We start from the raw sequence: 17,145 nt of genomic DNA, 5'->3' as shown, positions 1-17,145 counted from the left end.
CAATGCAGTGGCTCACTCACAGCTGATTGCTGCCCAGCCCATCCCTGAGCAGTGATTGGCCCCATCTAACCAGCCTCTCCCAGTTTATATACTGGGCATGACATTCTAAGGTATGGAATATCTTTTGGGCCAGTTTGGGTCACCTGTCCTGGCCATGCTCCCTCCCAGCCTCTCATGCCCCTGGCCACTGGCAGAGCGTGGGACACTGAGATGTCCTTGGCTTGGGGTGAGCACTGCTCAGCAACAACCAAAACATCACCATGTTATCAACATTATGGTCATACTAAACCCAAAACACAGCACCATACCAACTGCTAAGAAGAAAATTAACTGTATTCCAGCCAAAACCAGAACACTCAGGATCAGAGCACCAGACAACACCACCCTGTATATGATTAGGACAACCTGAGTCACATCAGATCCCTGTAGAAGAGAAAATTCACAGCACAGATGTCTTCATCATAAAATCCAGAGTTTACATTCCTCTCACCAATAATAGAATACAATCCCAGGGGTTTTTATTTTAATTATTCTATTTTGTAACTTCAAATATGAAGAAGAAGGAAACAAAAGGAAAATAGAAAATAAAAACTGAAATGCTTTGTTAGAAGGATTAACGACATTGCAGCTTTGAGCATTTAAAAATTCTCATTTGCTACATCAACACAAGCAGAACCTCTTAGTTTGATTCATTACTCCTCAGTAAAATGAATCAGTACAGAAAAAAAACCTATTAAATATCTATTAAATAAGCCAAGACTTATCTATAATTGCAGTGATTCTGATTAATTGCTTAGAAAAGGCAATGGCAACTGAAACTAGAATGCAGTTGTTAGGAGCCAGCTGTGCATGAATAGCTTTGTTAGACTTCCCAGTGGTAAAGGAAAATGAATCAGTTATTGGGCTTTGGGATGATTGTGTAAAATAGCTCAAAACTTCAGAATTATGATGTTGGTATAATACTTCTATCTCCCATGCTGGGCAAGTGTTAGAAACACCATAATTCAAGACATTTTTGTAGGGAAAAACAATTACAGAAGCCCTGTAAGTATCTGAAGAGAAAATAAAATATGAACTTACTTCTGTTATGCTGGATCCCTGTTCTTGCATACCTAGCTGGTGTAATTCTATGCATAGCAAGGAAATCATAAAACTGATATTCCTGTAAAGTCCTGCATTTGGGACAGACTAACCCTATGCAACAGTGCAAGCTAGAATTCATCGTCTAGGGAGCAACTTTTCAGAAAATGCCTGGGGACACCAGTAAGCAAGAAGATAAATATGACTGGGCATGTATTTGTTAAGTCACTATAATTTCCATCCTATTACTCCCAAGGCACTCTTCATATACCTCTGACACCAAGTTCCCTGTCTGTACCAATAGATTGTTTCTAAAAAGTACACTGCCTCACAAGAGAATAGAAATAGTGGCTGATCATTCTCTCAGCATTTATTCTAACACTGAATAAACTGAGGCTATAAACACGTTTTGTTTATCATCTCAGAAGTTCAAGTTCATTTCACAGGACCAAAATCAATATATACTCTAAAAAACTTCATATACCAACACAGGGAATGTAAAAAGAAGAAAAACACACCTCTGGACCTGTGAGCAATTAAAGCTCCTTTCCAGCCCAAATCATTCTATGACTCTACTTTTCTTACATTGAAGTTGGTTTTGTGTCTTGTACTGATAATGCCTCCAAGCATCAGCTAGTCAGCCAGAAGGGGTTAGGATCCATGAGTTCCCTCACATCCAGAACATTCTACCACTTTGTCTACTTCTGAAGCTGCCATATTGCCAGAAGGAAAAGTTACAAATTAATAAACCAACCTTCCAAAATTCATGAGGGAGCTGCAAATATGTTGAAAGCAACTGAAGCACAATGAGAGTTTAATTGGAGAAAAAATAGCTAAGAAAAGCTTTGAGTGAGGGATGGGTAGGAAAACAACTAGAACAGCTAGATTCTTCCTCTGGGAATTGCCTGCTCATGTGAGAATTTCTACCGGCATCACTGAGACTGCCCTGTTCCTCATTTGCTCAGCTTATTGCTCAGCAGAGGCCAAAACAAGGTAGAGAATAATTTTTAGTTCCACTTTGTTGACTGTCCTTTCAGACTGGAGCAGGGTATGGAGTTATTTGAAAGAACCTGAACACAAAAAATTTAATGCCTTCTTTTATTCATTTTCAGGCTCTTTGGCTGTTTCTGTGAAGAGAAACTTTGGATCAGTGATATTTTGTTGCACTATTAAATGTTTTCTGTAGAAAAAATGATTGCCTCCCATTAGCACCAGGCAAATTTAGATTTTACTCTGTTAGCTTAGCTTTATGAGGTGCTGTCCTGCATCCTTCTGTGAAAAATATGTGGATATTAAGCATAACTGTTCTTGACTCCATGGTTATACTGTTCTAGCCAAGAGATAAGAGAGTTGAACTCCAAGGTTTCCCAGTTTCTTTAGAAGTGACTGTTTGTGAAGCTTGTGTGGAACTGAAGAGGCCAAAGTTCCCCAAAATCAGTGTGAATCCAGTTCCTGGAAAGCATAACACTTATTTGAAGGCTGACTGAATACAAAATTAGAGGGATAAGGGAAAAATAAAAACACATACTGATTTCAAAAGCATTCAAACTAAATAAAGCAATAAACAGCATATTTTTCTGCTGAAAGTTCTCTATTAATATGCAGATCTGGCTTTGCAGTGTCACAAATACTTAGGAACAGAATGTATATAGTCATTTAATCTGCTTTTCTTTCTCTCCAAATACTTTAATTCTTTTTATCTCTAGGTTCCTCTTGTTTAACTTGGCTGTGTTTTTATCTAAGAATGTTGAAGGCTGAGAAATCAGATTAATCACCTAGTTCCTGCACAAAGACTAAACTGAAATAATAAGTCTTTTGCAAGGATGCTCAGTGAGCATTATTCTAAGACCATTTTCAGGAGAAATGAATATGAGTCTCTAACAGATGAATCAGTTTTATCAGTCAAGTGCAGCCATGTGCAACTTCTGCAGTTTAAACAGAAAATATTAATCTTGGAAAGTATTTCAGGGGAGTATAATTGCTTGCTCCAAAGTCTTGCTTCCTAAAGACTCTTTTACACCTAACAATAAGTTGTGGTTGAAGAAAATTACCTTCTCTTGGGAGCAGACCTAAGAAACACTGTGCTTTCATGTAATGGGAAGATACCTACTATGGCAAATAATGAAAATCTGTGTATCCAGCATCTGCCAGCCTGGATAAATAAATACAGCCTTGGATAGTTCTTTCCTCTTATGCAGCTCTGCAATTTGTGGCAAAACATTAGAGTTTGGTATCTCAAATAAAAACCTGGAGTTACTCTCACTGTTGTTGTAAAGATGTCTGAATACTGCTGGTTTCTTTCATGGTGAAGAACCAGAGAGAGGAAGGAATCCATAAAGAGCACATTTTAATTAAAAATTACATAAGCATCACTTATAAGGTTGTTCAGGCCTCTACACTGAAAAAATCAGGGACAGAGTCTGAGCATTTGACCCCAGTCATCCCTACTACTTCTTGTCCCTTGCCTTGCTTCATTTTTTATTTTTCCATTCAGGTCTGTGCAAGGCAAATCTGCAAGCTTTTGAAGTCTGAATACAAATCCCTCAGCATCACTCAGTCGTCCCATCAGGCTATGGTCTGTTTGCATTTAGCAGTACAGACAACCTTTCAAAGACCAGTCCCTTGCTCAATATTTTATTGATTTACACGATACATTTCTGTGTTAGACTGGTGTTTATAAATCTTATCGCATGCTTCTAATAACTGGAAAACTCAAGGGATGTTTTTGTTTGGCCAGATTCCATAGCATTCTCTTATGGAGATAGGGCACAATACATCAGCTTGTAATACCAGGTAAAGGAAAATAATTTTTTTTAAAGTTTGGAAGAAAATTGCCATTTGTTAAAAGCAAGAGGTAGAAGAAGCATATGTGGAAGGATATAAACAAAGTTTTTTTCAGTCCCTGAAGGTTTGAGGCTACATTCTTCCTCGACAAATCAAAGGCAATTTGTTCACTGCCAGAGAAATCTACTTCATAGGCTGTTGTCACTGCCTGTATGACATACATACCCTGGCCTCTGCTCCAGCAAGTCATAAAGGGTACACTTCTAAGACAGAGCTGCTCTTTAATCCTTGCGAAAGATACTAGTACTCTGAAGAAATATTTTCTTTTTTTTTTCACTCTTCTGTGATGTTTCCTGATCATATGTATGAAAGCATGATTCTTTAAACTGAAATTTGATAGTCAGTGATACATTACATTTAAGAATAAAGAAACTTATTGTATAATAAAATATAAGTGAGTACAGAAAGGAAAAAGCCCAAATAAACATACAAAACCCACTGAAGTTCCTATGTGACATGCAATTTAAATTTAGATCACATGTGTACCTTTATCATCCTATATATAACATACAGACTTTAACAAAATCAGCTGGGTCAGAGAATTCTGCTGTGGTCCACAGAGGCCATTCCTGAACTAGGAGCATCCCCAGCTAATGTTATTGTCAGTCATCTTTTTCTCCACAAAATCCAGCCTGCATCTGTAAAGGTCTCATACTAATACCATCAAACACTGTAGTCAGGAATGAAAAACATCTTCTTTACCACATAACCCTTTTAAATTTGCACCCAAAATACCTACTTGTTGAGGTTGTAGTGGTGAAACTACAGTTTCTCTTTATTACTTACTGCTGCCCACTCTGCACCAGTTAGTATCAACCCTGACAGAATCCTAGCTCTCCCAAATCTCCCAAATCTCCTCTATCAACACAAAAAAATGGTGATTTCTTCAGCATCCAAATGCTTCAGTGATAGGTTGAGAGGAATGGCAGCCAAAAAACTCCATATTTTATAACTAAACTATATAGGCAACTAAATTGTATTTTAATTGTATAGGAAAACAGCTGCAGCACTCTCTAAGATTTAACTGTGGGCTCCTTTATTGCTTCATTCTAGAACTTCAAAGATAATCCAACACCAGGATTTTTCTCTGGGGAATTTTTGAAACTCTGACAAGGGATCTCTAACCTTGACAGCTCACAAAGGTAAAAACTCACCTCTTCTTTGGAAAAAAGAAGACTTGATGGCAGATGTATTATCACTACTGCTTGAGAAAAATGTTTTTCTTCCTCTGAAGTACTGAGCTTGATAAGCTTGTTACAATTCCCAGCTCTTCCATGGAAACTGAGGGAGGATAGAAGCCAAAGGACCCAAGGCTGAGAGAATATTTATGTTTTTATTGGCAGAGTATTTACATTGGCAGTGTTACAATGGGTCAATTTACATTGATTGTGTTTGTGAAGGAAGGACAGCAGCAAGGAAGGGAACTTCTTTTCCTTAATTTTCTTTTTGAAAATTATAGGATAATAATTTTCACCTGAGTGTTTTGAAGTGAATCACCATATCTGTTGAGAAGTTGGTCTATGAAGAATAGTATGAATTTGCTAAATAGCTCATGGTTTAATTATGGTGTTGGTTTCACTATTTTTCTTTTCTAATATAAGTATTTGTGTCTTATTCCTGTGAAAGGAATATCTGCAAACTGAACACTTTGTCATTCTATCTTCTGATGTAATAAATAATTTTATAGAGATCCACACTTTTCCTTCCTCAATCACCTGAAAATTTATATTGCTTGATTGCTTGAAACTCATTGAGATATTGGGAAGTTAAATATCCCTAGAGTACTGCTGCAATAATAATAAGAACAAAAATACTGTTTCTGAACTCTTAAAATCTATTTAGGGTTTCTCTTTATGCTTTCAGCAGAGATGCCAGGTTATATACTGGCAAACCTATAATATATGAGAAGGACTAAGGTAGCCAGATTCTTTAACACCATGGGAGAAGAGAGACAAGTGCGTGCCATCCTCTGTACACTTGATGGTGGAGACTTCCCAGCACACCGACTACATATAGTGTGTATGTCTTGTCATCTCCTGTCATTAGATCGCAGAAAACCCAGTCTGGAAGGGACCTCAGCAGGGAGTGAGTTCCTTCTTTTGCTTTGCATGCATGGGTGGCTTCTGCTTTATTTATTAAACTGCCTTTATCTTAACCCATGAGTTTTCTCAGTTTTACTCTTCTGATTCTCTCTGTCATGCCACTGGGGGAAAGTGAGCAAACAATTGCACAGTGCTTACTTGTCAGATGGGCTGAAACCACAACAGGTATGTTTACTCCAGCTGAAAGTTGCACCAGAAAAGAAAGATAGCCTCCAACCCATATAGCCTTAAGTATTGATAAGGCCTTGTTTGACCATCACTCATACAATGTAATTTGCATACCTGGAAAGATCATTCTGAAAAGAAAATGTGCTCCTCTTGCCAGGCTACTTTTGCCAAGGTTTAATACAGAATAAAGGTTTTTTTCATAGCCAAGTTAGGAAGACATAACCTTAATTTACTATGAAAATTATTATTTCTCCTCATTTAAGTGTTATTATGCTACTTACTTTTAATGTAATTTGGCTGATACATTTTTATTGAGAATAGGGCCACATGCAATGAAAGAAAGTATTTTTTACTGTATATAAAAACTATCCTTTATTTCAGAATTTTGAATGATTTTGAATAAATTCACTAGAAGTTTCAGCTTTGGAAACAATGATGAAGTGTCTCAACACAAGTGCAGTCTTGCAGGTTGTCATAGACCTAACAGTTCTGTCTTGCAAAACTTTCCATCTGATCTTCTGAATCTTTATGTAAAATTGAGGATTTTTCCCTCAGACCAAAACTCTGAAAAGCAGCGTTGCATTATGTTTACTTCTTCAGGCAGCCCCCTTAGATCACAAAATACACTGGAAGGGATTCCTGTAAACAGGTTCACCATTCCATTTTAAGGGCTGTTTCTGGGTCTCAGAAAAACAGAATATCTAGACTTAGAAAAATAGTCACTGTTAGTTACCTTCCAGAAATTATATGCTATTCTTTTTAGCCTGTATAACACATCTAGTTGTCCCTTGTCACCTTTACAATAATTGTAAGCAACATAGCTAGTGACAAAAATAATTTTGTTCTTGGATGGCCTGAGTTACCTGGAAATGTCTGTCTCTTCCCATCAATGATGAAGGAACCCAAGGCTGGGCTGCTGACATAGGTACCGTAGTTAAACACCTGAGGTTGTGTGGAATGAGTCAGGAACTCACAGCACAAGCCCACTACAGGAATGGCTATTTCTAGTTTCTTTCTCTGTGCTATTAAGAAGGCAGAAACAAACATTTCAACTAATTTTATTAATAATGTGTCAAACCTTTTTTACATGATGTTACACTTTCAGCTTGTCTTAATGTCAAATGCCATGTAAGTGAGTCGTGTCTCTTTGTAAACCTTAACAGGGTTGCTCATAAAGCCTTTAAGGTCAGCTATTTAGAACAACCTCTAATTTAAACAACTACATTACCCTGATAATTAAACATTATTGTCTTTTATGCTCAGCAGCCAGAGTAAAACATGTCCTCTTCATCTACCTAAAAAACCTAACAAGCCAGACATTATACTTGACCAACACAGCATAGGCATGTTGCACTTTGTAGACCTTCAGCGATTTCTGCTTTCTGAAGATCTGCACTGGTCTTTGTCTGCCACAGAAGTTAAAGACTCTCACATTTATCTAATACTATTCAGGAATGAAACACACTCAAAGAATAGAAGCCATGACTTGATTTATTAATGTAATAACATGGCAGATGATGTTCGACTCTGGATTTCTTTCTTCTCCTATTGATATGTATTCACCTTGGCTTTTCCGTGTTCTCCAAAACATTCTCTAAAATCTTTCCTTATCAAGTCCTTTCTAGTTTGCAAGTGCTCATCAACAAGTGAGACAATTTTCTCCATAATAAAAGAGTTTTCAATTTCTTGAAATCTTTTCTTAAAATGTCTTATTTCTGTGAAATGAGATCTCAAGAACCAACATATTCCAACCCTGAAAAATGTCATCCATTATTTATAGAAGAAAGCCAAGTGTCTCTGCAAGGAGGACTTGTTGATAGTTTTGTGTAAACATTTTCAATCCTCTTTGAAAAATGCCCTAGAAGTTCAAATGCCAGCATTCAAAACTGAACCCTATATGACTTTCAAAATGCGAGTTCCACTTTGTCAAACACTGCAATATTGAATGTCTCCTAAATTTTCTACTTTAGTTCCTGGAGCTAGCAAGTTTAGAAAGTAATATTTTCTAATCAACTGAATATATATAGATCTGATCTCTTTGGGGGCACAAGAGTGAGTTCATCTAACAAACATTTGTTTTTCCTTATAAACCTTTTGTTTGACAATGGATGCACATATTGATGGAGGCAATGCATGAAGACACCCTTTGCTATTTTATCTTCACAGCTAAGGCTTACACTAAATCAAGGAAGGGGCAAGGAAGGAAGTGAAAAGTTCTCTGCGGACATCTGGTGGAACAAAGACAGATTAAAATAACAAGCAGACAGGCCTAAAACAAGTTTGCTTTGGCTGTCTTGTTTTATTGTTCAACAAACACTCAATGTAGAGAGCCAGACAAGAGAAAAAATGGCACACCAACAGCATGTAGAAGCTTTAGTGTCAGCATGTTCAAATGCCTCAGTCGCTCTTATTTTAGGCCAGATAAATCTAGCACAGGAATGGATCAGTTAGTTTTTGGACAGAAGAACAGAACACTTTAGGACATGATATTAAATCTACCCCAGGTTTGTAGGGAAGCTTGTAGGTGCATTATCAGGGACTCCTTCAAACCATTTTCTGCTGCTGCCAGTCTCAATGGAAGGGTTGTGCACTGCTGTTAGGGGTTTGCACTACTGGTTGCTCCTGTTTGAGGCATATATCCCAACAACATTTCTTATAATGAAGATGCAGAAAAGGAATTGAAATGAGAGATTTCCATTGTACTTCATTAACAGAAAATTTCCTCTTTGAGTTAATTACTTCCATCAAGTGTTTGAAATAAAAAGTTGCTGATCTTAGTTCATGAATAGTTTAACTGGAACTGTGATGAGAGGGTTGCAACCTGTGTGTAGCATATAGCATTTAAAAGTTATTGATGCCTTCTGAGATGTCATTAACTACTTATTGCTGAAATTAATTTCCCCTTACATGGGCTCTGTGCCTCCAGAATTCAAAGCCTCTGTTACCAGAAGGTAGAAATTGCAATTGATGCAGTAAATTGTCTAACTTGCTTCTCCATTTTCAATGCCTAGTGAAGTACTTCTTCAAAATGAAGAACACTGTTTCCGTATCCAGCCACAGAAGCAGAGAGAGATGTCTCTGGAATGAACTTAAACGTCTTATCTTGAACAGACAGGATCTCCCTCTGTGCATACCTCTGTCTATTGACTGTATAAGGAATTTGTTCACATATTCTAGGAAAATTGTTTCACCACAGCTAAATCTGTAAATACTTAATCTGTATTAAGCAGATATGCCCTGTGATCTAGGAATGAGGGAAGGCTGTTGATATTGGCCACCTGGACTTTAGTAAAGCCTTTGGCACCATTTCTCACAGTGTTCCTGCTGGAGAAACTGGAAGGTCATGGCCTGGATGGGAATACCCTTCATAGCTTAAAAAACTGTTTAGATAAGTGGGCCCAGAGAATGGTGGTGAATTGAATTACATCTACTTGGTAGCTGGTCACTAGAGGTGACTAGTGTTCAGTGTTGGGGCCAGTCCTATTTAATATGTGTATCAATTATCTGGATGAGGGTATTAACTGCACCCTCAGTCAGTCTGCAGAAGACACCAACTGGGAAAGAGTGTTGTTCTGCTGGAGAATAGGAAGGTTCTACAGAGGGATCTGTACAGGCTAGATCAATGGGTTGAAGCCAACAGCATGTGGTTCAACAAGGCCAAGTGCCAGGGCTTGCAAATGTGTCATAACAACCCCAAGCAGTGCTACAGGCTGGCGGTGGAGTGGCTGGGAAACTGCCCAGTGGAAAAGGATCTTGGGATGCTGTTCAACAGCAGCTGAACACGAGCCATGTCAGTGGCCAGGTGGCCAAGAAGGCCCTGGTCTGTATCAGCAATAGTGTGGCCAGCAGGACCAGGGCTGTGATTGACCCCCCTGTATTCAGCACTGATGAGGCTTTGAATTCTGTGCTCAGTTTTGAGCCCCTCACTACAAGAAGGACATTGAGGTGCTGGAGCGTGTCCAGAGAAGGGAAACAGCAGGAAAAGGGTGTGGAACACAAGTCTCATGAGGAGTGGCTGAGGGAACTGGGGTTGTTTAGCCTGGAGAGTAGAAGGTTGTGGTGAGGTAGAAGTCAGACTCTTCTTCTAAGAAATGAGTGATAGAATGAGAGGGAATTACCTTAAATTGCACTGGGGAGGTTTAGATTGGGTATTGGGAAAAATTTCTTCACCAAAAGGTTCGCCAAGAACTGGAACAGGATGCTCAGGGAAATGGTTGAGTCACTATCCCTAGAAGTATTCAAAAGACATGTATGTGTGACACTGAGGGACATGGTTTAGTGGTGGACTCAGCAGTGCTGGGTTAATTACTAGAATTAAAGCTTTTTTCCAACAGAAAGGATTCTACAACCAATGAGAAGAAGGCTTTATATGTGTAGCAGATAATCTACTCACCTAATTCATACTATTTAACAATCTGTGGACTTCTTACCTATAAACATGGAGACTTTTACATGATTTACAAAGCAAACATATGACCTAGTTTAGAGTACCTGACTCTAGCATAGAAAAATGTTTGTCAAATTTTTTGAGTACTATAGCTGAGTGTCTGCAGAAATGGGTCTTCTGGAGACATGGACCCAAATATGTATATATCACTCCTCTCAGTTATGCAATTCATAGACTAAACATGTCTTCCTCTGGTGTCAAAAATGTCCAAATATTATCAGAGTCTGGTTTTTGTGAGGTTTTGTTATTTTTTACGTGGAGACTTCTGAGTGCACCTTTGCAGCCTTTTGACAAATAGTCATAAACAGAGTGACTTGCTACACATGGCCACTGTGTTTCTGCTTACGTTTCAGGTGTGGGTTAATTTTAAACACAGAATAAGCCTTGTTGTTTTTCTGAAGCCATTCCAGTTTACAGAGTCAGTAATTCATGCTTTTGCATCTGAAAGACTTTTAATGATAAATCCATTATAATTAAAAATTAAAAATATTATTAAGAACATAGCAACTTTACATTTCAGTAGTTTAAAATTGTTTTCTCTAGAAATTGCTAAAATAGTTTTTTTGAAAATCAGTAATTCTTGCTTTCTATCATGCCTATACTGGTTTCTGTAATAATATGATATGGATGATATTAGCTATAAGAATTTAATTGGCAAACATGTTAAAGTCCAAGTGTATTTAGAAGTAACTGCAGACAAAAAAATCCTTTATTTCATTGAAATGAAGTGTTTAGACACTTACATGAAATAATAGATTTGAAATGATTAGGCATGTTTTCTTTGAATTTTTAGGCACGTTTTCACTGAATTTTTGACATTATTGTGAAACATTTTCATTTCACTTAGGCTGTGTTTTGCACAAAAAACTAGCAAGAACTGATGATTCCTTTTTAAAAAGTCCTCTTTTGAGCAGAAGCAAACAGATGGATTTTATTACCAAAACCAAACAACTTCTTTTTATCCTGCACCATCACTTTCCTAGAAACACTGAATTGATCCAGGAAATCTCAATATCATATTATTGTATTTAGTATTTAATTTGGTTTGAAGCTGATTTCCCTAAAACATTTTTCCTGAAATTATTTCTAATAAGGCCTGAACTCTTGTTAATTCTTTAAATACATCAAATTGTTAAATGTACTCCCTTTTTCACTCTGCCTTTTGCTAGTACACATTCTGCAGCTGCTCACAACTCAGAAAAACAGGTCCTGCCCATGGGAAGAGAGAGCATCTAGAGGTCCAACTAGAGGTATTTGAGAGAGTTGTAGTAGTTAAGCAGCTGCATGTCTAGTAAACAGGGAAAGAAAGTAAAATTTAGGATTTTTTTAATCAAACCTTTAAAAAGTTAATTCAGGGCCAGAAAAACTTTAGAAAACTTAGTCATGACACATAACACTGGATGGAGGCTATTTAAACTATGCATTTTCTTTAGGTTTTTAAAGATAAAAGCAGAAAAAAGCTTATAAAAATCTTTCCAGACTGCTAATTTGAAATATACATAATTTAACCTATTTACAAAATAAAGTATTCCAAATATACCAGAGATTGTGTATTTGTCGATGAAGAGAAAGCATAACCTAAGAATGGAAAAGATTAAAAAAAAAAGTGAACCCAACCTAAACCAAACAAGCCGGTGTTCATTCAAGAAGTGAGAGAGAAAAGCTCAATAGTTACATACTTAAAAAATCCTATTTCTTCTGTGTTGATATAAGAATGTCTAATAACAAAGCAAAATGAGACAGTACTACCAATAATTATAACCTCATCCTGTTACTGTATTTGAGCTTATACAGTCATAGCTTAAATGAAATGGGACATTTAGCATGAGGCAAAAATTAATCAGGGATATAAAAGACTAGTATAAGTATTTAAATCACACTGGTTAAACTTACAGTGAAACCAGATTATATTGATTCAGCCTATTAATCTCCCCTTCTTTAGTTCACATGTATAGGAAAATTAGTAAGCATTGTAGTAAGCACTTTTTCAAATTTTTCTAGTTATATTCTTAATACCTAGACAGAACTAAAGCTAAAACAAAGTTAACTGAACAGTGAGAGAAACTGGGGTTTTGCTATGCTATCTCTGTTAAAAACTCTGAACATATAGGCCAAGAAAACATATATTTTGCAATGAGTGGAAAAGATTACTATTTACTAATCAATAGAGAGAGCTACTATTCTCTTCTACTTAATTGTATTGCTGCACCAGAGGTTTGCAATCAATTCAAACTCAGATTTGATGTGAACCACAAACAAGGCTTGGGATTTGCCTTCTACATCCTTACGTGGAGCTGCAGTTAATTCAGATAACATTTTAATTTGGTTCAGAAACCAGGGAAACTACTCATTGTATGCTTAGAATCTACCAAAATGAATTTGTGGTGGCTTTCATAAAACCAAACTTCCTTATTTGAGACAACACTAAACAGCAGGACAAGAAAATGTCTGTGCAGAATGCAGGGTGGCTGTATGACTTCAGAGAATCTCTCTTGTTTGCTGTTGGTTGTAGCCCAGGCAACAGTAGGTGTCAGAAACAGGCACAAGCTTCTTTGCTTAACTGCACCAGTGATGCAAAATGAACATAAAAATAATGGCACCTTGGATATTCTACCCATGGGCTATGCTACAGAACCCCACATATTCTGGCAGATACTCTCCTGGTTCTGCCCCATAACTCTGTACAGATATTATGCACAGTCTTGCCAGACATTATCCTGCAAGGTAAACTTGAGACTATAAATCTTTCAACCTCCTTAGTTATTAATAAAGAAGATCGATGATCTTATCAGGGAAGTTTCTTTGTTGGTAATACACTGTAGGTTACCTCTGACCTAAGAGAATCGATAGGTTACCTGACTGACCTCCATGGACTGAGAATCGATACCACTGAGACGCCTTTGCACATGAATGAGAATCAGTATTATGGCAAGTGTGAAAGGAATGGAAATGCAGAGATGAGCAACTTTCACTGTGGAGAATCTCAAATTCAATTGGCATAAAGTTCTTGGTTTGTGGAAGGCCCACTTCAGCAGCAAAGTGGAGAACACGGAGAGCTCTAAAAATTAATCTGCTTTCTTAATTTCCACAAAAACAGGGTGATACCAGAAGCTTGCAGACTACTACACAAAACACTGCTTAATCACTTGAATTTCAAAGGACTTTTTCTGTTCATTACAAGGCATTTCTAGATCTATATTTCAAGCATCGTGTAATTTTGGAAAGTCCTCAAAACTTCTGAACTTGGTAATTTTCTTTACTTGTGTTTGTCAGTTTTCATTTCTTTACACAATGAAAATTCTTCACCATCCACTTGTTTGCTTCCACAAGTACCCTAAACCTGCTGTTCTACACCATCCTGGGTCTTGAGATTAAACCAAGTTATATTACCCAAAGACTACCACAAGCTTTACAAGACTTAGTTCTAATATGTTTACTTATTTAAAATGACAAAAGGAATTACTTCTAATAATTTTTGGTATTATTTTCAGCTTGAAAGGCAAAAAGTAATACTTAACTTCTGAACAGTTAATCATAAAAAACAATGTAAAAAGACACACACATCATTACTTTGTCACTTTTAGCTGCAATGTTTGGACTGAAACTGGACATTCTGGACAACCAGATTTGATTGCTTACTTGTGGAGCTCTGAACTCAGTCCCAGTATGGCATTAGAGTGTCCTTTGGTAATAGCATGAATAAAGGTTGAGATTTTAAGTATGGGTTTTAAGATAAGGGGGGAAGATAATGCATTCTTATCTGTTTTGCTTTATTAAGGCAGGGAATATGTTGACTGAAATATTATACTATAAAACATAAAATTATGCAACACATTTTCTGAAGGAAAAAATGCTTATTAGAAGACTTATTAAGTCAGAGACTAATTGAGGGTTTTTTTTCATCACTACTTCAGTAGTTACCTACCTTTACAATAGCTTCTTAGGATTACTAAATTACATTTCAAATGAACAAAATAATCATTAAATGTTTGGTTATTATTTCTTTAAACCTTTCTAACATACTTAATAACTTAACACATTTACTACTATATTTTGCAGAACAGAGATTTAGCATGGATACAATTTAACATGGAAGTTTTTTAAGCATTTGCTGTAATGAATATGAACAAATACTAAATACTTACATTTGTCTTGCCTATAAACTTCCATAGTTCAGCTGACTTGGTATGTACTGTTTCCCAATAAGATTATATGACATATTCTGACATGATGATGTGCAGGAATTAAGTGAAGGTTTGGAAATATCATGGGAACTGTCTTCCTAACTCACTTTTGTGTCTTGCTTTTTTTGCTTTTGCATGCACAAAAGAAACAGAGTACTTTTAAAAATATATGCAGACATCCTCTGATTCCAACTGAATTTGCACATTGGTGAAACAAGTGTATTAATTCTTAATTGCCACGGACACAAATACCCAGGTATTTCCATTTTGAATTCTTTATGTAAGAGAGTCTGAATGCCAACATTTTTGGGAGTCATGCATGGCTATGAAACTTCTGTTTCAGTATTTGTAATAGCTACTTTTTGAAGAAATGTCTCTACAGAGGTACCTCTAGCATGTGTTTAAACACAGCTGCCTTTTTCTGTCAGACACAGTCCAAGTCAATTTAAAGTATGCTTTATATATTTCTCACCTTATTACTGAAGAGCACTTCAGAACACAACTACTGAAGACTACGTCTTTTCAGGTGTAAAAGAAAAAAGTTTCATAGAATCTGGGCGAGAAGAGAACATTTTGAATTCTGATACTATCAAACTGTAACAACTATTCAAATTCATCTAATTAAAACTATAAAAAGAGCAGAAGCCTAGTAGAATAAAAAAAAAAGATAAGCAGAAATTTGTCTCAGTTAAAAGGATGTATTTCAGGCTCTTAGCTATCACATTACTACTACTGAATGCGCTCAAATATTCTCCAGCACACTCACCTCTTTTTGACGGTACTTAATTGCCAGTTTCAGTCTTGCAAGATCATTACCACTTTGTTCTTCTATCAAGCTATTATCATCTCTGTAATTAAGAATAATTTCCAATTCCCTGGAACTCCGTGTCTGATCCAGGAGATCTTTTGCAAATTGCTTGCATTGCCGTGACAGTTCCTCATACTCTGACTTAAACTCGTTTTCGACTTTACTCAGTTCCTGCAGCTCCCAGCTCAGTTGAAAAGCGGTAAGGAAGGGATCCTCACTGCTCAAAGCAATCAGTGATGGGCTTGCCAGAGCCTTGTAGATATTGAGTCTGGACCGAGAGTGGCGGAGGCTGTCCACATCTGAGCTTGAGACACATTCGACACAGTTACAGCGCACCTCGTGTGGCCTGGGCACAGACACCCCTTTCTGCACAAGGAGCTTTATGATTTCATAGTTGTTGGTGTGGGCAGCCAGAATAATAGGTGTGATATCCGGAGTAAATTCTGAAAACTGCTTGTCCAGAAGCACTGGTGGCACCTGTGAAAGAAGACAAAAACCCTTACCTCATTGAACAAGAGTTACAGAAAATTAAGCTAAAAATTGCTTACCAGGTAATACACTTAATGATGGATCTTTATTTTGGTCCAGTGTTGAAGGAAACTCTTTCAAGATAACAATTCAATTAGCTAAGATAGTGTCTTTCCAGTTAATGAATTGCTATAAACAGGGTGTGATCTTTCATAGAACCTGTTTGTACACAGACAACACATCCATTTATTAGGGCAAATTATTAGATAAACAAGGATGAGTTAGACACAAATACTCCTCCCTGGTCCCTTGAAGTGAGCAAGATGGAAATTTTTTCTTGTCTCTCACTGATTTGTCTCAGTTTCATAGGGAAGAAAGAATCACGTGGAGCATAACTGTGAATCTCTGAAGGAAGCAATGGCCAGGACACAGGTAAGTAAGATTTAGAAAATAAAATGGTCAAATAAATGAGAAAAAATATTTGTTTTCTTAAAGTGAATGTTGAAAATAAGGTTGTGTGGAAAAACAAAGATACTTGCTGCAAAGAGCTTAATGTCTTAAGGCTCAGTTTTACATTCACCTGCACAAAGAAACATATTCTATTTATAAGAAAACAGGGGAGTTAGTAGAAAAAAGGCTCCCAGAGACCATTTTTAAAGACTCTTCTGATATGCATTTCTGTCTTTTCAGTCTTCTTTATCAGAAGATTATAAGGTTTTTAAATTTAAGCATGTTTCTTTATTTTACATTAGCAGATTCTAAAGTCTTTCCCAGGTCAAAAAAATTTGTTTGATTAGTATGACTGTGAGTGTAATTAGCCAATGTCAATCAAAAAATGATATTGACAATCAAAAAAATGACATCACATACAGACTGACTTTTGACAACAGTCAATATCCAAGTACAAACTCAATTCACAGAGCACCACAGAGAAGTGCTCTTTCAGGAGGATGTAAAAAGAAAAACATTTGACTCAAAGTTATCTGAAGGCTAGAAAAACAGATGGCCATCACAGGGAGGAAAAAATTTTTGATGCAATTCTCA

At 36.8% G+C, this 17,145-nt stretch overlaps 1 protein-coding gene across 3 annotated transcripts in view; it reads right to left on the bottom strand.

The window, feature by feature from the left end:
• Positions 1-17,145, bottom strand: part of TRPC4 (transient receptor potential cation channel subfamily C member 4) — a 129,107-nt gene that overhangs the window by 43,455 nt on the left and 68,507 nt on the right. For all 3 annotated transcript variants that reach the window (XM_021541883.3, XM_021541882.3, XM_077781425.1), the window contains one exon: positions 15,592-16,110. In XM_021541883.3, the coding sequence (XP_021397558.2) occupies positions 15,592-16,110 (519 nt within the window). The remainder of the gene's footprint in view (positions 1-15,591; positions 16,111-17,145) is intronic.

The sequence above is a fragment of the Lonchura striata genome, chromosome 2, assembly GCF_046129695.1.
Source record: "Lonchura striata isolate bLonStr1 chromosome 2, bLonStr1.mat, whole genome shotgun sequence".
In the NCBI taxonomy this organism is placed as follows: Eukaryota; Metazoa; Chordata; class Aves; order Passeriformes; family Estrildidae; genus Lonchura; species Lonchura striata.
This window is presented reverse-complemented; position numbering and strand designations above follow the sequence as displayed.